At 46.4% G+C, this 23,395-nt stretch overlaps 1 protein-coding gene across 1 annotated transcript in view; it reads left to right on the forward strand.

Moving 5' to 3' along the window:
• LOC118379407 (atrial natriuretic peptide receptor 3-like) overlaps window positions 1-21,363 on the forward strand; it is a 98,235-nt gene extending 76,872 nt beyond the window's left edge. Inside the window, exons 3-7 of the mRNA XM_052462655.1 lie at window positions 4,562-4,697; window positions 8,366-8,460; window positions 13,947-14,067; window positions 16,022-16,106; window positions 18,430-21,363. Of these exons, the coding sequence (XP_052318615.1) occupies window positions 4,562-4,697; window positions 8,366-8,460; window positions 13,947-14,067; window positions 16,022-16,106; window positions 18,430-18,541 (549 nt within the window). The 3' untranslated portion in view covers window positions 18,542-21,363. The remainder of the gene's footprint in view (window positions 1-4,561; window positions 4,698-8,365; window positions 8,461-13,946; window positions 14,068-16,021; window positions 16,107-18,429) is intronic.
• The last annotated feature ends 2,032 nt before the right edge of the window (window positions 21,364-23,395 follow it).

Consider the following 23,395-nt stretch of genomic DNA (forward strand, 5'->3'; position numbering starts at 1 on the left):
GGTCTGTGCCCAAACAATTCAAGCTTCTACTGTTAAAAATCCACCTTTCCAGAAACAAGTCTCACCGTTGCCGCTTGTTAAAGACCCCCCTCACCCCCCAGCGGTGCCCTGGACACCATACTGTATGTGAATATCTTCAGAGTTTGTACTGTTAGGTGACCTAAACTGGGACATGATTAACATCCCAGCTGCCCTACAATCTAAGCTAGATGCCCCCAATCTCACACAATTATCAAGGAACGTACTAGGTACAACCGCAAATCCGTAAACACGGGCACCCTCATAGATCCTGACCAACTTGCCCTTCTAAATACACCTCTGCTGTCTTCAATCAGGATCTCAGCGATCACTGCCTCATTGCCTGCGTCCGTAATGGGTCCGCGGTCAATCGACCTCCACTCATCACTGTCAAACGCTCCCTAAAACACTTCTGGTTTTTTTACACCCCCTTTTTCTCCCCAATTTCGTGGTATCCAATTGCTGGTAGTTACTGTCTTGTATAATTGCTACAACTCCCGCATGGACTCGGGAGAGGCAAAGGTCGAGAGCCATCCGTCCTCCAAAACACAACCCAACCAAGCCGCACTGCTTCTTAAGACAGTGCGCATCCAACCTGGAAGCCAGCCGCAAAAAATGTGTCGGAGGAAACACCGTACACCTAGTGACCTGGTCAGCGTGCACTGCGCCTGGCCCGCCACAGGAGTCGCTAGCGTGCGGTGAGACAAGGATATCCCTTCCGGCCAACCCCTCCCTAACCCGAACGACGCTAGGCCAAATGTGCCTCCCGGTTGCGGCCGGCTGCGACAGAGCCTGGGCTCGAACCCAGAGTCTCTGGTGGCACATCTAGCATTGCGATGCAGAGCCACCCGAGAGGCTCCTAAAACACTTCTGCATGCAGTCCTTTCTAATCGACCTGGCCTGGTTATCCTGGAAGGACATTGAGCTCATCCCGTCAGTAGAGGATGCCTGGTTGTTCTTTAAAAGTGCTTTCCTCACTATCTTAAATGAGCATGCCCCATTCAAAAAAAAATTGAACTAAGAGCAGATACAGCCCTTGGTTCACTCCAGACTTGACTGCCGTCGACCAGCACAAAAACACCCTGTGGCTTTCTGCATTAGCATCGAATAACAGGTCACCGACCATTTCGAATCCCACCATACCTTCTCCACTATGCAATCTGGTTTCCGAGCTGGTTTTGGGTGCACCTCAGCCACGCTCAAGGTCCTAAACGATATCATAACCGCCATTGATTAAAGACAGTACTGTGCAGCCGTCTTCATCGACCTGGCCAAGGCTTTCAACTTGGTCAATCACCGCATTCTTACCGGCAGACTCAGCAGCCTTGGCTTCCTCGTCTGGTTCACCAACTACTTGTCAGATAGAGTTCAGTGTGTCAAATCGGAGGGCCTGTTGTCTGGACCTCTGGCAGTCTCTATTGGGGGGGTGCCACAGGGTTCAATTCTTGGCCTGACTCTTTTCTCTCTCTGTATATATCAATGATGTCGCTCTTGCAGCTGATCTCTGATCCACCTCTACTCTGATGACACATTCTGTATTCAATGGACACTATGCTAACAAACCAATGAACCAATAACAAACCAATGAGCTACAGCTCTCCTTCCGAGGCCTCCAACTGCTTTTAATTTCTAGTAAAACTAAGTGCTCTTCAACCAATTGCTGCCTGCAATTGACTAGCATCACTACTCTGGACGGTTCTGACTTAGAAAATACAAATAATATGTGGACACCTATAAGTACCTAGGTGTCTGGTTAGACTGTAAACACTCCTTCCAGACTCACATTAAGCATCCCCAATCCAAAATTAAATCTAGAATCGGCTTCCTATTTCCCAACAAAGCATCCTTCACTCATGCTGCCTAACATACCCTCGTAAAACTGACTATCCTACCGATCCTTGACTTTGGCGATGTCATTTACAAAATAGCCCCCAACACTCTACTCAGCAAACTGGACGTAGTCTATCACAGTGCCATCCGTTTTGTCACCCAAGCCACATATAGTATGCTCTCATTGGCTGGCCCTCACTACATATCTGTCGCCAAACCCACTGACTCCAGGTCATCTATAAGTCTTTGCTAGGTAAAGCCCCGCCTTATCTCAGCTCACTGGTCACCATAGCAACACCCACCCGTAGCACACGCTCCGGCAGGTATATTTCACTGGTCATCCCCATAGCCAACACTTCCTTTGGCCGACTTTCCTTCCAGTTCCCTGCTGCCAATGACTGGAACGAATTGCAAAAATTACTGGAGCTGGAGTCTTATATCTCCCTCTCTAACTTTAAGCATCAACTGTCTGAGCAGCTTACCGATCACTGTACCTGTACACAGCCAATCTGTAAATAGCCAATCTAACTACCTCACCCCCATATTATTACTTACCCTCTTGCTCTTCTGCACCCCAGTATCTCTACTTGCACATCATCATCTGCACATCTATAACTCCAGTATTAATGCTAAGTTGTAATTATTTTCACCTCTAGGGCCTATTTATTGCCTACCTCCCTAGTCTTCTACACACATAGATATTTATATTTTTCTTTCTATTGTGTTATTGACTGTACTTTTGTTTATGTGTAACACTGTGTTGTTGTTTGTGTCGCACTGCTATGCTTTATCTTGGCCAGGTTGCAGTTGTAAATGAGAACTTGTTCTCAACTGGCCTACCTGGTTAAATAAAGGTGGAGAAAAAAATATATATATATATATATAAAAATATATATATATATATATATATATATAAAATATATATGTATGTATATATATGTATGTGTATGGTCCTTCTGTGGCTCAGTTGGTAGAGCATGGCGCTTGTAACGCCAGGGTAGTGGGTTCGATTCCCGGGACCACCCATACGTAGAATGTATGCACACATGACTGTAAGTCGCTTTGGATAAAAGCGTCAGCTAAATGGCATATATTATATTATTATATTATATTATTATTATTATATATATATATTATTATTATATATATATATTACTGAAAGGAAGTAAAGACACATAGTTACAGTTGATTAAAGAGAACATGTTTTAGAAAACTGATTACTGTGTTGGAAAATGGAGGTGAGATTAACCTTCCTCCATGAATCATCTGGCTTAGAGGAGACCACGTAGAACGTAGGTAGAACATGTTGTTGTGCCACATTAGAACGCAGCATACAGGTCTTCTACAGGACCACGCTATGAGATGGGTATCACACACAATGACGCACTGTGTCTAAGTGGAATGGAAAACATTTCAATATCTTTTTCTTTGTTGTTTTTTTTTGTGAAAACAAATATGGACCAAATAGTTTGTTTAGTAAGAGACTGTGTACGCGGAGTAACTCATTATTTTTCCAGTACTTAGGTTGTAAATTGCCAGTGAAAGGAAAATTATGACTGTGATTTTCTGTGGTGTTTCATGACTGATATGGTGGGCATTTTGTTTCCACAAACACAAAACAGAAATCAGGCTGAAATAATCACAGTGTTCCTTTGTTAATGATGTAGAAGATCATACAACTCTATGATACTAGACATTACTAACCTATACCCCCTCTATATAGCCTTGGTATTGTTATGTTATTGTGTTACTTTTAATTATTTTTTCAACTTTATTTGGTCAATATTTTCTTAACTCAACTGCGCTGTTGGTTAATTAAGGACTTGTAAGTCAGCATTTCACAGTAAGGTGTCACGACTTCCGCCGAAGTTGGCTCCCCTGCCTGTTCGGGCGGTGCTCGGTGGTCGTCGTCACCGTCCTATTAGCCACTACCGATCCCTTTTTCGTTTGTCTGTTGGTTTTGTGTTATTAGTTTCACCTGTGTGTATTTTGGTTTAATTAGTAGTAGTTGGACCCGCCCTTGTTTTGTGCGGGATTGTTTTTGTTACTCTGTTGGGTTGTGGTTTTCATGTGTGTATTCTCCGGACTGTTTGGTCCTGTGTTTGGGATGGTCTGTTTTATGCGCCCTGTATGTTGGCGTGACCATTTTTTGGCCGGAGAATAAATCACGATTTACTGAACCCTGCTCTCTGCGCCTGATTCCAACCCACCACTCCTAGTAGGTTGTGACGTAAGGTCTACCTACACCTGTTGTATTCGGCGCATGTGACAAATAAAGTTTGATTTGATTTGAATCATCATTCTGAGATGTTACCTATGCATTGGAATTCAGTGTTTCACCTGCCATCACCAGACTGGGGCGGGGACGACCTATACTGTACCTCACCCTACCATCCTCTGTTATCAGCTCTCCTTCCTCCCATCATCCCCCCTCCCTCCCTCCCTCCCTTCAATAAATTGCCAAATTAGTTGTTGGCAGTTGCCTTGACAACCTGAGTAAAGAGGAACGAATCCATCTAAGAGACTTTGCATCTGGGTCCAATGTTTTCTTCTCATGAATCACTCTAAAGTATTTGAAGGCCAGAGACCCACTGCAAGACAACACCGTGTTCATATAGTATGAAAGGACTATCTGTTTCTGGTTCCTTTAAGTGATGAATCTGTCATGTATTATTATGAATCTAATATTCCTGTCTGTTGTCTCCCCCTCCAGATCAACATGTTTGTGGAAGGGTTCCATGATGCATTGCTGCTGTACGCCCTGGCGCTGCACGAAGCCATCAGGAACGGCCTTACCAAGAAGGACGGAGCAGAGATCACCTATCGCATGTGGAACAGAACATTTGAAGGTAAAAAAACAAAAAACCCTCTGGTCCTTATTGAACCTCTGCCTTATCTCTGGTCCTTATTGAACATCTGCCTTATCTCTGGTCCTTATTGAACCGCTGCCTTATCTCTGGTCCTTATTGAACATCTGCCTTATCTCTGGTCCTTATTGAACCTCTGCCTTATCTCTGGTCCTTATTGAACCTCTACTTATCTCTGGTCCTTATTAAACCTCTGCCTTATCTCTGGTCCTTATTGAACCTCTGCCTTATCTCTGGTCCTTATTGAACCTCTGCCTTATCTCTGGTCCTTATTGAACCTCTGCCTTATCTCTGGTCCTTATTGAACCTCTGCCTTATCTCTGGTCCTTATTGAACCTCTGCCTTATCTCTGGTCCTTATTAAACCTCTGCCTTATCTCTGGTCCTTATTAAACCTCTGCCTTATCTCTCGTCCTTATTAAACCTCTGCCTTATCTCTGGTCCTTATTAAACCTCTGCCTTATCTCTGGTCCTTATTAAACCTCTGCCTTATCTCTGGTCCTTATTGAACCTCTGCCTTATCTCTGGTCCTTATTAAACCTCTGCCTTATCTCTGGTCCTTATTGAACCTCTGCCTTATCTCTGGTCCTTATTAAACCTCTGCCTTATCTCTGGTCCTTAATACACCTCTGCCTTATCTCTGGTCCTTATTAAACCTCTGCCTTATCTCTGGTCCTTATTGAACCTCTGCCTTATCTCTGGTCCTTATTAAACCTCTGCCTTATTTCTGGTCCTTATTAAACCTCTGCCTTATCTCTGGTCCTTATTGAACCTCTGCCTTATCCTGGTCTGCCTTATCTCTGGTCCTTATTAAACCTCTGCCTTATCTCTGGTCCTTATTGAACCTCTGCCTTATCTCTGGTCCTTATTAAACCTCTGCCTTATCTCTGGTCCTTATTAAACCTCTGCCTTATCTCTCGTCCTTATTAAACCTCTGCCTTATCTCTGGTCCTTATTGAACCTCTGCCTTATCTCTGGTCCTTATTAAACCTCTGCCTTATCTCTGGTCCTTATTGAACCTCTGCCTTATCTCTGGTCCTTATTAAACCTCTGCCTTATCTCTGGTCCTTATTAAACCTCTGCCTTGTCTCTGGTCCTTATTAAACCTCTGCCTTATCTCTGGTCCTTATTGAACCTCTGCCTTATCTCTGGTCCTTATTAAACCTCTGCCTTATCTCTGGTCCTTATTAAACCTCTGCCTTATCTCTGGTCCTTATTAAACCTCTGCCTTATCTCTGGTCCTTATTGAACCTCTGCCTTATCTCTGGTCCTTATTAAACCTCTGCCTTATCTCTGGTCCTTATTGAACCTCTGCCTTATCTCTGGTCCTTATTAAACCTCTGCCTTATCTCTGGTCCTTAATAAACCTCTGCCTTATCTCTGGTCCTTATTGAACCTCTGCCTTATCTCTGGTCCTTATTAAACCTCTGCCTTATCTCTGGTCCTTATTAAACCTCTGCCTTATCTCTGGTCCTTATTAAACCTCTGCCTTATCTCTGGTCCTTATTAAACCTCTGCCTTATCTCTGGTCCTTATTAAACCTCTGCCTTATCTCTGGTCCTTATTAAACCTCTGCCTTATCTCTGGTCCTTATTAAACCTCTGCCTTATCTCTGGTCCTTATGAAACCTCTGCCTTATCTCTGGTCCTTATTAAACATCTGCCTTATCTCTGGTCCTTATTAAACCTCTGCCTTATCTCTGGTCCTTATTAAACCTCTGCCTTATCTCTGGTCCTTATTAAACCTCTGCCTTATCTCTGGTCCTTATTAAACCTCTGCCTTATCTCTGGTCCTTATTAAACCTCTCCTCCCCTCTGGTCCTTATTAAACCTCTCCACCCCTCTGGTCCTTATTAAACCTCTCCTCCCCTCTGGTCCTTATTAAACCTCTCCTCCCCTCTGGTCCTTATTAAACCTCTGCCTTATCTCGGGTCCTTATTAAACCTCTGCCTTATCTCTGGTCCTTATTGAACCTCTCCTCCCCTCTGGTCCTTATTAAACCTCTCCTCCCCTCTGGTCCTTATTAAACCTCTCCTCCCCTCTGGTCCTTATTAAACCTCTCCTCCCCTCTGGTCCTTATTAAACCTCTCCTCCCCTCTGGTCCTTATTAAACCTCTCCTCCCCTCTGGTCCTTATTAAACCTATGTCCCAATGTCACCCTATTTCTTACACAGTGAGATACGTCTCCCAATGGCACCCTATTCCTTACACAGTGAGATACGTGTCCCAATGGCACCCTATTTCTTACACAGTGAGATACGTCTCCCAATGGCACCCTATTCCTTACACAGTGAGATACGTGTCCCAATGTCACCCTATTCCTTACACAGTGAGATACGTGTCCCAATGTCACCCTATTCCTTACACAGTGAGATACGTGTCCCAATGGCACCCTATTCCTTACACAGTGAGATACGTGTCCCAATGGCACCCTATTCCTTACACAGTGAGGTACGTGTCCCAATGTCACCCTATTCCTTACACAGTGAGGTACGTGTCCCAATGGCACCCTATTCCTTACACAGTGAGGTACGTGTCCCAATGGCACCCTATTCCTTACACAGTGAGGTACGTGTCCCAATGGCACCCTATTCCTTACACAGTGAGGTACGTGTCCCAATGGCACCCTATTCCTTACACAGTGAGGGACATGTCCCAATGGCACCCTATTCCTTACACAGTGAGATACGTGTCCCAATGGCACCCTATTCCTTACACAGTGAGGTACGTGTCCCAATGGCACCCTATTCCTTACACAGTGAGGTACGTGTCCCAATGGCACCCTATTCCTTACACAGTGAGGTACGTGTCCCAATGGCACCCTATTCCTTACACAGTGAGGTACGTGTCCCAATGGCACCCTATTCCTTACACAGTGAGGTACGTGTCCCAATGGCACCCTATTCCTTACACAGTGAGGGACGTGTCCCAATGGCACCCTATTCCTTACACAGTGAGATACGTGTCCCAATGGCACCCTATTCCTTACACAGGGATTCTGTCTCAGTGTAATATAGAGTGGAGTGAGCAGCTAGTGCAGCATTCTGTCTCTCCAGACCTGTTAACCAAAAAGTCATATCCCCAGACCTGTTAACCAGAAAACTGTTGAAATCCCCCAGATTTCCTTTGCAGAATGTGTGTAGGATTGCAGCACCAGAATATCTCCTCAAGACAACAGCATATGAAAGCTAAACTACAATTAATGTGTTGTCTAATTGGAGGGGGATGAGTCAGAGGCAACACTGACTACAGTGTTGCCTTTCATCTGCAATGATTAGATTGCAGTCGCAGAGCACATGTCCACTGGACAAACCGGTTAAGAGCCCAAACCGCCACATTGCCAGCTCTTAAATAACGATGTTTTGATCAGTGGGAATTGTCAAGAACAGGGTCATATTTTCTTGTTAATAGAAATAATATTTTTTTAAATGCCAAACATTTGGGAACACAGGCGGAGGGATTCAATTACAATTCTTGGAGGGCCTGCCAACACAAACGACGGGAGGAGAGATGGGATTTCCTGTTCTATTGGCCGGTGCTGGAATTTCTCCATTCCGCTCTCTGTTCTCTGTTTTCCTTGGAATGTTGGGCTCTTGTAGCTAATTAATTCTGCCATTCTTTACATGCCGCTGGTCCTCTGGTCGCTGGGCAGGCATCGCAGGTCAGGTGTCTATGGACTTCAACGGGGACAGATACGGAGACTTCTCTGTGATGAGCATGACCAACACAGAGGCAGGCACCTATGAGGTAAGAACAGGGCCTCAACCTAATCCTGAACCTCCTGCATGGCTCTTGATCAGGGCCGTCATTCATAGAGCGTCCCATAGAAGGAGTGGTGATCTAAGATCAGGTCATAAAGAGTCTCTCAGTAGGAGTGCTGATCTAGGATCAGGTCATAAAGAGTCTCTCAGTAGGAGTGGTGATCTAGGATCAGGTCATAAAGAGTCTCTCAGTAGGAGTGCTGATCTAGGATCAGGTCCCACCTGTGTATGTGATTGTGTTAATAATAATAATCTAAAAAGCAAACCAACCCTGATGTAAGAACAGATAACTTCAACCTGTAACCCCCAGTGATCCGACGGGTTTAACCCATATACTGCCATTTGTCTTGTCAAATGCCCCCTTATAGATTCTCTTCATAAAGGACTGTACTCCAATATTTCACAATAATGCTTGGCAATCGCGAGGGCTTTCTTTTGCATCCCCCTATGTTCCAAATGTGTAATCCGTACCCTATCCATGTCATAGATAGTAATGGTTTGAAAGAAATTCCAAGATATTACATTTAGATTTGAAATACACATGACCAGGCAACTCCTTTTTTTTCTAGATTTACAATTTAGGTCAGCAATGCTGGCCTCTGGAGTCCCTTGGGAAACCCAACTACCGAACCATCTAATGATGGAATTTATAAAGAAATGATCTGGGCTTCCGAAAGGACTGATCTCCATAGTATATAAACACCTTTTGGAATGCTCATATTCTGAGCTAGCCATTAAAAAAGTCTGGTCTACAGATCTACGTGAATCTGAGAAACCCTGTAGCACTTTTCCTGGAGTCAATGCTCAAAAGCGAGTGGAATGTGATTAATGTTTTTCATAATTTCATAGTTAATAAAGATCATTTCCCAACAAAAACTTGCCCGTGTTTCTATGTCGAACAGGTGTGTTATATTTCAGCAAACTCAAAATGTAATACATTTCAACTCTATATCTGACATAGTGCAGGTGTCTTATTTTTGTTAAGCCCGGAACCATGTGTGTGAGGTGTATAAGGTGATTTGTTTAAGACTACCAATAAACACTGTGTGACTCTGATTTAGCTCAATTGAAACAGAATATGGAAAAATATGACCTTGGAATGGGATGGGGCGTTGGGGGGAATGGGATGGGGAGTTGGGGAAATGGGATGGGGCGTTGGGGGGAATGGGATGTTGGGGGAATGGGATGGGATGGGATGGGGCGTTGGGGGAATGGGATGGGGAGTTGGGGAAATGGGATGGGGCGTTGGGGGAATGGGATGGGGAGTTGGGGAAATGGGATGGGGCGTTGGGGGAATGGGATGGGGAGTTGGGGAATGGGATGGGGGGCGTTGGGGGAATGGGATGGGCGTTGGGGGAATGGGATGGGGAGTTGGGGAATGGGATGGGAATGGGATGGGGCGTTGGGGAGGGGGAATGGGATGGGGCGTTGGGGGAATGGGATGGGGAGTTGGGGGAATGGGATGGGGCATTGGGGGAATGGGAAATGGGATGGGGAGTTGGGGGAATGGGATGGGGCGTTGGGATGGGGCGTGGGGATGGGATGGGGGCGTTGGGGGAATGGGATGGGGCGTTGGGGGAATGGGATGGGGGCGTTGGGGGAATGGGATGGGGCGTTGGGGGAATGGGATGGGGCGTTGGGGAAATGGGATGGGGCGTTGGGGGAATGGGATGGGGCGTTGGGGGAATGGGATGGGGCGTTGGGGGAATGGGATGGGGCGTTGGGGGAATGGGATGGGGCGTTGGGGATGGGGCGTTGGGGATGGGATGGGGCGTTGGGGAAATGGGATGGGGCGTTGGGGGAATGGGATGGGGCGTTGGGGGAATGGGATGGGGCGTTGGGGAAATGGGAATGGGATGGGGCGTTGGGGATGGGGCGTTGGGGAAATGGGATGGGGCGTTGGGGGAATGTTGGGGGAAATGGGATGGGGCGTTGGGGGAATGGGATGGGAGTTGGGGGAATGGGATGGGGCGTTGGGGGAATGGGATGGGGCATTGGGGGAATGGGATGGGGAGTTGGGGGGGCGTTGGGGGAATGGGATGGGGCGTTGGGGGAATGGGATGGGGCGTTGGGGGAATGGGATGGGGCGTTGGGGGAATGGGATGGGGCGTTGGGGGATGGGGGCGTTGGGGGAATGGGATGGGGCGTTGGGGAAATGGGATGGGGCGTGGGGAAATGGGATGGGGCGTTGGGGGAATGGGATGGGGAGTTGGGGAAAATGGGATGGGGCGTTGGGGGAATGGGATGGGGCGTTGGGGGAATGGGATGGGGAGTTGGGGAAATGGGATGGGGCGTTGGGGGAATGGGATGGGGCGTTGGGGAAATGGGATGGGGCGTTGGGGGAATGGGATGGGGCGTTGGGGGAAATGGGATGGGGGCGTTGGGGGAAATGGGATGGGGGACGTTGGGGGAAATGGGATGGGATGGGATGGGGGATGGGGGGGGAAATGGGATGGGATGGGGGATGTTGGGGGAATGGGATGGGGGATGGGACGTTGGGGGAAATGGGATGGGGGGCGTTGGGGGAATGGGATGGGCGTTGGGGGAATGGGATGGGGTTGGGGGAATGGGATGGGACGTTGGGGGAATGGGATGGGGCGTTGGGGGAATGGGATGGGCGTTGGGGGAATGGGATGGGGCGTTGGGGGAATGGGATGGGGCGTTGGGGGAATGGGGTGTTGGGGGATGGGATGGGGGGGCGTTGGGGAAATGGGATGGGATGGGACGTTGGGATGGAAATGGGATGGGATGGGGGATGGGACGTTGGGGGAATGGGGGAATGGATGGGGCGTTGGGGGAATGGGATGGGATGGGACGTTGGGGGAATGGGATGGGGAATGGGATGGGATGGGGATGGGACGTTGGGGGAATGGGATGGGGGATGGGGCGTTGGGGGAATGGGATGGGGCGTTGGGGGAATGGGATGGGGCGTTGGGGAATGGGATGGGGCGTTGGTGGGAATGGGATGGGACGTTGGGGAATGGGATGGGGCGTTGGGGGAATGGGATGGGGCGTTGGGGGAATGGGATGGGGCGTTGGGGGAATGGGATGGGGCGTTGGGGAAATGGGATGGGGCGTTGGGGAAATGGGATGGGGCGTTGGGGAAATGGGATGGGGCGTTGGGGGGAATGGGGTGGGGCGTTGGGGAAATGGGATGGGGCGTTGGGGGGAATGGGATGGGGCGTTGGGGGAATGGGATGGGGCGTTGGGGGGAATGGGATGGGGCGTTGGGGGAATGGGATGGGGCGTTGGGGGGAATGGGATGGGGCGTTGGGGAAATGGGATGGGGCGTTGGGGGGAATGGGATGGGGCGTTGGGGGAATGGGATGGGGCGTTGGGGGAATGGGATGGGGCGTTGGGGAAATGGGATGGGGCGTTGGGGAAATGGGATGGGGCGTTGGGGGAATGGGATGGGGCATTGGGGAAATGGGATGGGGCGTTGGGGAAATGGGATGGGGCGTTGGGGGAATGGGATGGGGCGTTGGGGGAATGGGATGGGCGTTGGGGAAATGGGATGGGGCGTTGGGGAAATGGGATGGGGCGTTGGGGAAATGGGATGGGGCGTTGGGGAAATGGGATGGGGCGTTGGGGGAAATGGGATGGGGCGTTGGGGAAATGGGATGGGGCGTTGGGGAAATGGGATGGGCGTTGGGGGAATGGGATGGGGGAATGGGATGGGGCGTTGGGGGAATGGGATGGGGGAATGGGATGGGATGGGGGGATGGGACGTTGGGGGAATGGGATGGGGGATGGGATTGGGCGTTGGGGGAATGGGGCGTTGGGGGAATGGGATGGGGGAATGGGATGGGGAATGGGATGGGACGGGGGGAATGGGATGGGGGAATGGGATGGGATGGGGGATGGGACGTTGGGGGAATGGGATGGGGGAATGGGATGGGATGGGGGATGGGACGTTGGGGGAATGGGATGGGGGATGGGACGTTGGGGGAATGGGATGGGACGTTGGGGGAATGGGATGGGACGTTGGGGGAATGGGATGGGGCGTTGGGGGAATGGGATGGGATGTTGGGGGAATGGGATGGGACGTTGGGGGAATGGGATGTGGCGTTGGGGGAATGGGATGGGGCGTTGGGGGAATGGGATGGGGCGTTGGGGGAATGGGATGGGGGAATGGGATGTGGTGTTGGGGGAATGGGATGGGGCGTTGGGGGAATGGGATGGGGAATGGGATGGGACGTGGCGGGGAATGGGATGGGGGAATGGGATGGGACGTGGCGGGGAATGGGATGGGGGAATGGGATGGGATGGGGGATGGGACGTTGGGGGAATGGGATGGGGGAATGGGATGGGGCGTTGGGGGAATGGGATGGGGGAATGGGATGGGACGTTGGGGGAATGGGATGGGGGAATGGGATGGGATGGGGGATGGGACGTTGGGGGAATGGGATGGGGGATGGGACGTTGGGGGAATGGGATGGGACGTTGGGGGAATGGGATGGGGCGTTGGGGGAATGGGATGGGATGTTGGGGGAATGGGATGGGACGTTGGGGAATGGGATGGGGCGTTGGGGGAATGGGATGGGGCGTTGGGGGAATGGGATGGGGCGTTGGGGGAATGGGATGGGACGTTGGGGGGAATGGGATGGGGCGTTGGGAAATGGGATGGGGGAATGGGATGGGACGTTGGGGGGAATGGGATGAGGGGTTGGGGGACTGGGATGGGATGGGACCCTGGGGGGAATGGGATGGGACCAGGGGGGAATGGGATGGGACCCTGGGGGAATGGGATGAGACCCTGGGGGGAATGGGATGGAACGTTGGGGGAATGGGATGAGACCCTGGGGGGAATGGGATGGGACATTGGGGGAATGGGATGGGACCCTGGGGGGAATGGGATGGGATCACTTCTTTCAGTTTCTTTGTTACTGATTCTGTAATATGATCTTAATGATCTTTATATTTATGGACCTTTTTTGAGTTGCAGCCAACTGTCACGCCTTGGTCATTGTATTTTGTGTTTTCGTTATATATTTGTTCAGGCCAGGGTGTGACATGGGTTTATTGTGTTGTTGTATTGGGTTTTTTGTAGGCATTGGGATTGTGGCTAATTAGGGGTGTGTCTAGTTTAGGCTTGGCTGCCTGAGGCGGTTCTCAATCAGAGTCAGGTGATTCTTGTTGTCTCTGATTGGGAACCGTATTTAGGTAGCCTGGGTTTCACTGTGTATTTCGTGGGTGATTGTTCCTGTCTCTGTGTAGTTTCACCATATAGGCTGTAATTAGGTTTCACGTTCCATTTGTTGTTTTTGTATTTATTAAGTTATTTAATGTATCGTCATTTGTTTCATTAAAGACATGAGTAACCACCACGCTGCATTTCGGTCCGACTCTCTTTCGACAAAAAACGAAGAAGGCCGTTACACCAACAGGAAAATGCTAACAGAGTGTGAGATTGACTGTCCCTTGTTTCAGAGGTCTGTCTGTAGCTCACCTCTTTGGTGTTTGTGTTTTCAGACGGTGTGTAACTACTTTGGTGCCAACGAGAGTTTCCAGATGCTTCCGGTGTTCAACTCTGAACTCTTCACACTGAAAGGACGGCACAGAGTGCACCACACAGACCTGCCAGACAAATCATGTAAATTATCTCTAATATACAGGGACAAGAAAAACTATGTGAACCTTTTGGAATTACCTGGATTTCTGCATAAATTGGTCATAAAATTTGATCTGACCTTCATCTTAGTCACAAAAATAGGCAAAAACACAGTGTGCTTAAACTAATAAGACACAAATTATTGTGTATGTCTCCACCACTACACACACCAACAAACAGACCTGTTCTGTTCTCTCTGTCTCCAATAACAAACAGACCTGTCCTGGTCTCTCTGTCTCCAATAACAAACAGACCTGTCCTGTTCTCTCTGTCTCCACTAACAAACAGACCTGTCCTGTTCTCTCTGTCTCCACTAACAAACAGACCTGTCCTGTTCTCTCTGTCTCCACTAACAAACAGACCTGTCCTGTTGTCTCTGTCTCAACTAACAAACAGACCTGTCCTGTTCTCTCTGTCTCAACTAACAAACAGACCTGTCCTGGTCTCTCTGTCTCCACTAACAAACAGACCTGTCCTGTTCTCTCTGTCTCCACTAACAAACAGACCTGTCCTGTTGTCTCTGTCTCCACTAACAAACAGACCTGTCCTGTTGTCTCTGTCTCAACTAACAAACAGACCTGTCCTGGTCTCTCTGTCTCCACTAACAAACAGACCTGTCCTGTTCTCTCTGTCTCCACTAACAAACAGACCTGTCCTGTTGTCTCTGTCTCCACTAACAAACAGACCTGTCCTGGTCTCTCTGTCTCCACTAACAAACAGACCTGTCCTGTTGTCTCTGTCTCCACTAACAAACAGACCTGTCCTGTTGTCTCTGTCTCCACTAACAAACAGACCTGTCCTGTTGTCTCTGTCTCCACTAACAAACAGACCTGTCCTGTTCTCTCTGTCTCCACTAACAAACAGACCTGTCCTGTTCTCTCTGTCTCCACTAACAAACAGACCTGTCCTGTTCTCTCTGTCTCCACTAACAAACAGACCTGTCCTGTTGTCTCTGTCTCCACTAACAAACAGACCTGTCCTGTTCTCTCTGTCTCCACTAACAAACAGACCTGTCCTGGTCTCTCTGTCTCCACTAACAAACAGTATGTACGGTTTATATTTAGATGCAGGAGCTGTACAATACTTTAGAGCTAATAAAGGAAACAGAAGCTCTAGCCTGCAGGTGTTCAGCTCTAGCCTGCAGGTGTTCAGCTCTAGCCTGCAGGTGTTCAGCTCTAGCATGCAGGTATTCAGATCTAGCATGCAGGCATTTAGCTCTAGCATTCAGCGCTAGCATGCAGGTATTCAGTGCTAGCCTGTAGGTATTCAGATCGAGCATGCAGGTATTCAGATCGAGCATGCAGGTATTCAGCGCTAGCATGCAGGTATTCAGCTCTAGCATGCAGGTATTCAGATCGAGCATGCAGGTATTCAGATCGAGCATGCAGGTATTCAGCGCTAGCATGCAGGTATTCAGCTCTAGCATGCAGGTATTCAGCTCTAGCATGCAGGTATTCAGCTCTAGCATGCAGGTATTCAGCTCTAGCATGCAGGTATTCAGATCTAGCATGCAGGCATTTAGCTCTAGCATTCAGCGCTAGCATGCAGGTATTCAGTGCTAGCCTGTAGGTATTCAGATCGAGCATGCAGGTATTCAGATCGAGCATGCAGGTATTCAGCGCTAGCATGCAGGTATTCAGCGCTAGCCTGCAGGTATTCAGCTCTAGCATGCAGGTATTCAGCGCTAGCCTGCAGGTATTCAGCTCTAGCCTGCAGGTATTCAGCTCTAGCATGCAGGTATTCATCTCCGGTTTTCGATATACATTTGAAATCATCCTCCACACGATGAGCTTGTCTGAGGTAGTCAGGGCAGAATACCTGCACACCCCACCTATCTGACACTCCAGACAATCAAGTTAAAAATATAGTGTATCACAGGTGTGTAGCAGAGGTGTCGTTAGCCTAACTAATAGCCTCCGTCTTCCTCTCCGAGCAGGTGGACTAGGAGTATCTGCTGTTACTGGGATCGTAGTGGGAGCTCTGCTGGGGACTGCACTGCTCATAGCCTTCTACTTCATCAGGTAAAACTGAAAGTTACGTTCAGTGGTGTTTGGCTCATTTCAACTGGATTCGAGCTTCATTTTAACCTCAAAGACAGCACTGATCTACAGGAAAAGCATAATGACTGACAGCTATAGGGGGAATACAGACATGACATCTATAGGGGGAATACAGACATGACATCTATAGGGGGAATACAGACATTACATATATAGGGGGAATACAGACATGACATCTATAGGGGGAATACAGACATGACATCTATAGGGGGAATACAGACATGACATCTATAGGGGGAATACAGACATGACATCTATAGGGGGAATACAGACATGACATCTATAGGGGGAATACAGACATTACATCTATAGGGGGAATACAGACATGACATCTATAGGGGGAATACAGACATGACATCTATAGGGGGAATACAGACATGACATCTATAGGGGGAATACAGACATGACATCTATAGGGGGAATACAGACATGACATCTATAGGGGGAATACAGACATGACATCTATAGGGGGAATACAGACATGACATCTATAGGGGGAATACAGACATTACATCTATAGGGGGAATACAGACATTACATCTATAGGGGGAATACAGACATGACATCTATAGGGGGAATACAGACATGACATCTATAGGGGGAATACAGACATGACATCTATAGGGGGAATACAGACATGACATCTATAGGGGAATACAGACAAGACAGCTATAGGGGAATACAGACATGACATCTATAGGGGAATACAGACATTACATATATAGGGGGAATACAGACATGACATCTATAGGGGAATACAGACATTACATCTATAGGGGAATACAGACATGACATCTATAGGGGAATACAGACATGACATCTATAGCGGGAATACAGACATTACATATATAGGGGAATACAGACATGACATATATAGGGGAATACAGACATAACATCTATAGCGGGAATACAGACATAACAACTATAGGGGAATACAGACATGACATCTATAGGGGAATACAGACATCTATAGTGGGAATACAGACATTACATCTATAGGGGAATACAGACATTACAGCTATAGGGGAATACAGACATTACATCTATAGGGGAATACAGACATTACATCTATAGGGGAATACAGACATCTATAGGGGGAATACAGACATCTATAGTGGGAATACAGATATTACAGCTATAGGGGAATACAGACATTACATCTATAGGGGAATACAGACATCTATAAGGGGAATACAGACATTACATCTATAGGGGAATACAGACATCTATAGGGGAATACAGACATTACAGCTATAGGGGAATACAGACATTACATCTATAGGGGAATACAGACATCTATAGTGGGAATACAGACATGACAGCTATAGTGGGAATACAGACATTACAGCTATAGGGGAATACAGACATTACATCTATAGGGGAATACAGACATTACAGCTATAGGGGAATACAGACATTACATCTATAGGGGAATACAGACATTACAGCTATAGGGGAATACAGACATGACATCTATAGGGGAATACAGACATTACATCTATAGGGGGAATACAGACATTACATCTATAGGGGAATACAGACATCTATAGTGGGAATACAGACATGACATCTATAGGGGGAATACAGACATTACATCTATAGGGGAATACAGACATCTATAGTGGGAATACAGACATGACAGCTATAGGGGAATACAGACATTACATCTATAGGGGAATACAGACATCTATAGTGGGAATACAGACATGACAGCTATAGTGGGAATACAGACATGACAGCTATAGGGGAATACAGACATGACATCTATAGGGGAATACAGACATGACATCTATAGGGGAATACAGACATGACAGCTATAGGGGAATACAGACATGCCAGCTCTAGGGGAATACAGACATCTATAGGGGAATACAGACATCTATAGTGGGAATACAGACATTACAGCTATAGGGGAATACAGACTTTACATCTATAGGGGAATACAGACATGACATCTATAGGGGAATACAGACATTACATCTATAGGGGAATACAGACATCTATAGGGGAATACAGACACTACATCTATAGGGGAATACAGACATCTATAGTGGGAATACAGACATGACAGCTATAGTGGGAATACAGACATGACATCTATAGGGGGAATACAGACATTACATCTATAGGGGGAATACAGACATTACATCTATAGGGGGTATACAGACATCTATAGTGGGAATACAGACATGACAGCTATACATTAAGCATCACAGTAAACATATATTATTGTCTAAATAAAATTGTAATGAACTCAAAGCTTTTTTGTTGTTTTTCGTAACAGGAAGAACTACACTATAACCATTGAGAGACGCGCCGCCAGGGAGGAACATGACATCGGGAAGCATCGTCAGTTACGAGAAGATTCTGTCAGATCTACCTTCTCGGCGGCGTAGAGCATCACTGAGTTCGTCTGTGGCTCCTGACGTTTCCATTCCAGCGAAGCATCATGAGAATGTGACCAAAGACTCGACCGCTGTCAGAGTACTCATGCTATTTAAAGAAAGACATCATGTCATTGTTTTGTGTTTTTAATTTTTGGGTGTTTTAACGTTTTGGAATTTCATTTTTCTCAGGAAAGTTAACCGTCACAAAGCACCACTTGCATCTCGTCTCTGTAGAAGGATATAGGTGTGTATTCTCCCCTTAAGAGGGCCAGCACGGAAGCATTTATAGTCTGTGCAAATTGCTTTTAGTAATTATCAAGACCTTAGTAGTATAACACTGCATAGTTGTTAATGTACAGGATCGTGGGTGTGAATGTATTCAGATAATGGACGCTCTTGTGTCATGAGACTTTGAAAAGGTTTTGGCCTGTTTGTCAGAAAAAAGCATTTGCTCTCCAACCTGCTGTGTTTTAGTCAAACCTGAGAGGACTGGTTTTGATCAGATCAGAGGTAACTAGAATAACAGTGAAGACGTCAAAACTATGAAATAACACATATGGAATCATGAAGTAAACAAAAAAGTGTTAAACAAATCAAAATATATTTTATATTTGAGATTCTTCAAAGTATCCACCCATTGCCTTGATGACAGCTTTGCACACTCTTCTCTCAACCAGCATCACCTGGAATGCTTTTCCAGCATGCGAGTTCCCACATATCCTGAGCACATGTTGGCTGCTTTTCCTTCACTCTGCGGTCCAACTCTTCCCAAACCATCTCAATTGGGTTGAGGTCGGGTGATTGTGGAGGCCAGGTCATCTGATGCAGCACTCCGTCTCTCTTCTTCTTGGTCAAATGGCCCTTATACAGCCTGAAGGTGTGCTGGGTCATTGTCCTGTTGAAAAACAAATGATAGTCCCACTAATCACAAACCAGATGGGATGGCGTGTCACTACAGAATGCTGTGGTAGCCATGCTGGTTAAGTGTGCCTTAAATTCTAAATAAATCACTGACAGTGTCACGAAAAAAAGCACCCCCACACCATAACACCTCCTCCTCCATGCTTCACGGTGGGAACCACACATCCAGAGATCATCCGTTCACTTGTTTATTGACCCAAGTAAAAGTCTGTTCTTTTTATTGGTGTCCTTCAGTAGTCGTTTCTTTGCAGATATTCGACCATGAATGTCACAACTTCCGCCGAAGTCGGGTCCTCTCCTTGTTCGGGCAGCGCTCGGCGTCGTCGGTCTTACAGCCATCATCAATTAACTTTTCATTTTCCATGTGTTTTTTCTTGTTTTTCCTCACACCTGGTTTCAATTCCCTCAATTACTTGTTGTGTATTTAACCCTCTGTTCCCCCCATGTCTTTGTGTGGGATTGTTTATTGTAGTGCTTGTTGTGTATTTAACCCTCTGTTCCCCCCATGTCTTTGTGTGGGATTGTTTATTGTCGTGCTTGTTGTATATTTAACCCTCTGTTCCCCCCCATGTCTTTGTGTGGGATTGTTTATTGTAGTGCTTGTTGTGTATTTAACCCTCTGTCCCCCCCATGTCTTTGTGTGGGATTGTTTATTGTCGTGCTTGTTGTGTATTTAACCCTCTGTCCCCCCCATGTCTTTGTGTGGGATTGTTTATTGTCGTGCTTGTTGTGTATTTAACCCTCTGTCCCCCCCATGTCTTTGTGTGGGATTGTTTATTGTAGTGCTTGTTGTGTATTTAACCCTCTGTCCCCCCCATGTCTTTGTGTGGGATTGTTTATTGTCGTGCTTGTTGTGTATTTAACCCTCTGTCCCCCCCATGTCTTTGTGTGGGATTGTTTATTGTAGTGCTTGTTCCCGTTCCCCGTGAGCGCACGACGGGTTATTTTTGTGCCTATTTATTTTGTTCTGGATGCCGTTGGTTTTGCTTAATACATCTCCGGTTATCACCCAGTTCTGCTCTCCTGCGCCTGACTTCTCTGCTGCCAATTACGCACCCGCTACAATGAAGGCCTAATTCACGCAGTCTCTTATGAACAGTTGATGTTGAGATGTGTCTGTTACTTGAACTCTGTGAAGCATTTATTTTGGCTGCAATTTCTGAGGCTGGTAACTCTAATGAACTTGTCCTCTGCAGCAGAGGTAACTCTGGGTCTTCCTTTCCTGTGGCGGTCGTCACGAGAGCCAGTTTCATCATAGTGCTTGATGGTTTTTGCGACTGAACTTGAAGAAACTTTCAAAGTTCTTCACATTTTCCATATTGACTGACCTTCATGTCTTAAAGTAATGATGGACTGTAGTTTCTCTTTGCTTATTTGAGCTGTTCTTGCCATAATATGGACTTGGTCTTTTACCAAATATGGCTATGTTCTGTATACCACCCCTAACTTGTCACAACACAACTGATCGTCTCAAAGCCGCTAAGGAAAAGAAATTCCGCAAATTAACTTTTAGCATGGCGCACGTGTTAATTAAAATGCATTCCAGGTGACTACCTCACGAAGCTGGTTGAGACAATACCAACAGTGTGCAAAGCTGTCAAGGCAAAAGGGTGGCGACTTTGAAGAATCTCAAAAATTTTTGGATTTATTTCACACTTTTCTGGTTACTCCATGATTCCATATGTGTTATTTCATAGTGTTGACCTCTTCACTATTATTCTACAATGTATAAAATAGTAAAAATAAAGAAAACCCCTAGAATGAGTAGTGTCCAAAGGTTTGACTGGTACTGTATATATACACAGTATTATGATTATCCACACTAGTATTGAAGACATCTGCAAAAAGTATATAGTGTCCAATATTTTGACTGATACTGTGCACAAAATATAAACACAACATGTAAAGTGTTGGTCCCATGTTTTCTTGAGCTGAATTTTTCATGCACAAAAAGCTTATTTCTCCTAAATGTTGTGCACACATTTTTTTTTACATCCCTGTTAGTTGAGCATTTCTCCTTTGTCAAAATTATCCATCCACCTGACAGGTGTGGCATATCAAGAAGCTGATTTAACAGCATTGCTCGTTACACAGGTGCACCTTGTGATGGGGACAATAAAATGCCACTCTAAAATGTGTAGTTTTCACACAACACAATACCACAGATGTCTCAAGTTTTGAGGGAACGTGCAATTGGCATGCTGACTGCAGGAATGTCCACCAGAGCTGTTGCCAGAGAATTTTAACGTTCATTTCTCAACCATTATCCGCCTCCAATTTCGTTTCAGAGAATTTGGCTGAACTTCCAACCGGCCTCACAACCGCAGACCACGTATATCTGGTGATATATTAGGGGGGAGCGGTTTGTTGATGTCAACGTTGTGAACAGAGTGCCCCATGGTGGCGGTGGGGTTATGGTACGAGCTACGGACAACGAACACAATGGCATGTTATTTTACCGACGGCAATTTGAATGCACAGAGATGCCATCCTGAGGCCCATTGTAAGTAATAATAGAAACGCAACATAAAACATATAGTTACCAACACTTCTGATATGAAGAAACTGTGCAGTTTCATGGTTAGGGAAACTTCCAGATAGTATTCATTACACCTTGACTTATTACACATTCTGTTACAGCCTGAATTCAAAATGGATTCAATTGAGATTTGTTTCTCACCCATCTACACACGATACCTCATAAAGACAAAGTGAACGAGTTTGTAGCTTTTTTGGCAAATTTGTTGCAAATGAAATCAAATAAAAAAAATCTAATTTACATAAGTATTCACAACCTTGGGTCAATACATGTTAGAATCACCTTTGGCAGCAAATCACCTTTGGGGCAGCAGGGTAGCCTAGTGGTTAGAGCGTTGGACAAATAACCAGAAGCAAGTTTGAATCCCCGAGCTGACAAGGTAGAATTCTGTCGTTCTGCCCACTGTTCCTAGGCCGTCAACGAAAATAAGTTGTTCTTAACTGACTTGACTATTTAAATAAAAAAGCCTTTGCCAGCGATTACAGATGTGAGTCTTTCTGGGTAAGTCTCTAAGAGCTTTGCACACCTGAATATTACAATATTTGCACATTATTCTTTTTAATTCTTCAAGCTCTGTCAAGTTGGCTGTTGATCATTGCTAGACAGCCATTTAAGCTGATTTAAGTCAAAAGTGTAACTCGGCCACTCAGGAACATTCAATGTCATCTTGGTAAGCAACTCCAGTATAGATTTGGCCTTGTGTTTTAGTTTATTGACCTGCTGAATTAGTCTCTGTGTCTATTGGAAATCAGACTAAAACAGGGTTTCCTCTAGGATTTTGCCTGTGCTTAGCTCTATTCCGTTTGCTTGTATTCAAAATGCTGATGACAAGCACACCCATAACGTGATGCAGCCATCACCATGCTTGAAATATGAAGAGGGTGATGTGTTGTGTTGGATTTGCCCCAAACATAACACTTGTTCAGGATGTAAAGTTAATTTCTTTGCCACATTTTTTAGCTGTTTTCCTTTAGTGCCTTATTCCAAACAGGAAGCATGTTTTGGAACATTTCTATTCTGTACAGGCTTCCTTCTTGTCACGGTCATTTAGGTTAGTATTGTAGAGTAACTACAATGTTGTTGATCCATTGTAGCTCTGCGGTAAAGCATCCGCTCTGCGGTAAATCTTTCGCTCTGCAGTAAATCTTCCGCTCTGCAGTAAATCATTCGCTCTGCAGTAAATCATTCGCTCTGCGGTAAATCATCCGCTCTGCGGTAAATCATCCGCTCTGCGGTAAATCATCCGCTCTGCGGTAAATCATCCGCTCTGCAGTAAATCATCCGCTCTGCAGTAAATCATCCGCTCTGCGGTAAATCATCCGCTCTGCAGTAAATCATCCGCTCTGCAGTAAATCATCCGCTCTGCAGTAAATCTTCCGCTCTGCAGTAAATCATCCACTCTG

Source organism: Oncorhynchus keta, chromosome 14 (assembly GCF_023373465.1).
Source record: "Oncorhynchus keta strain PuntledgeMale-10-30-2019 chromosome 14, Oket_V2, whole genome shotgun sequence".
In the NCBI taxonomy this organism is placed as follows: Eukaryota; Metazoa; Chordata; class Actinopteri; order Salmoniformes; family Salmonidae; genus Oncorhynchus; species Oncorhynchus keta.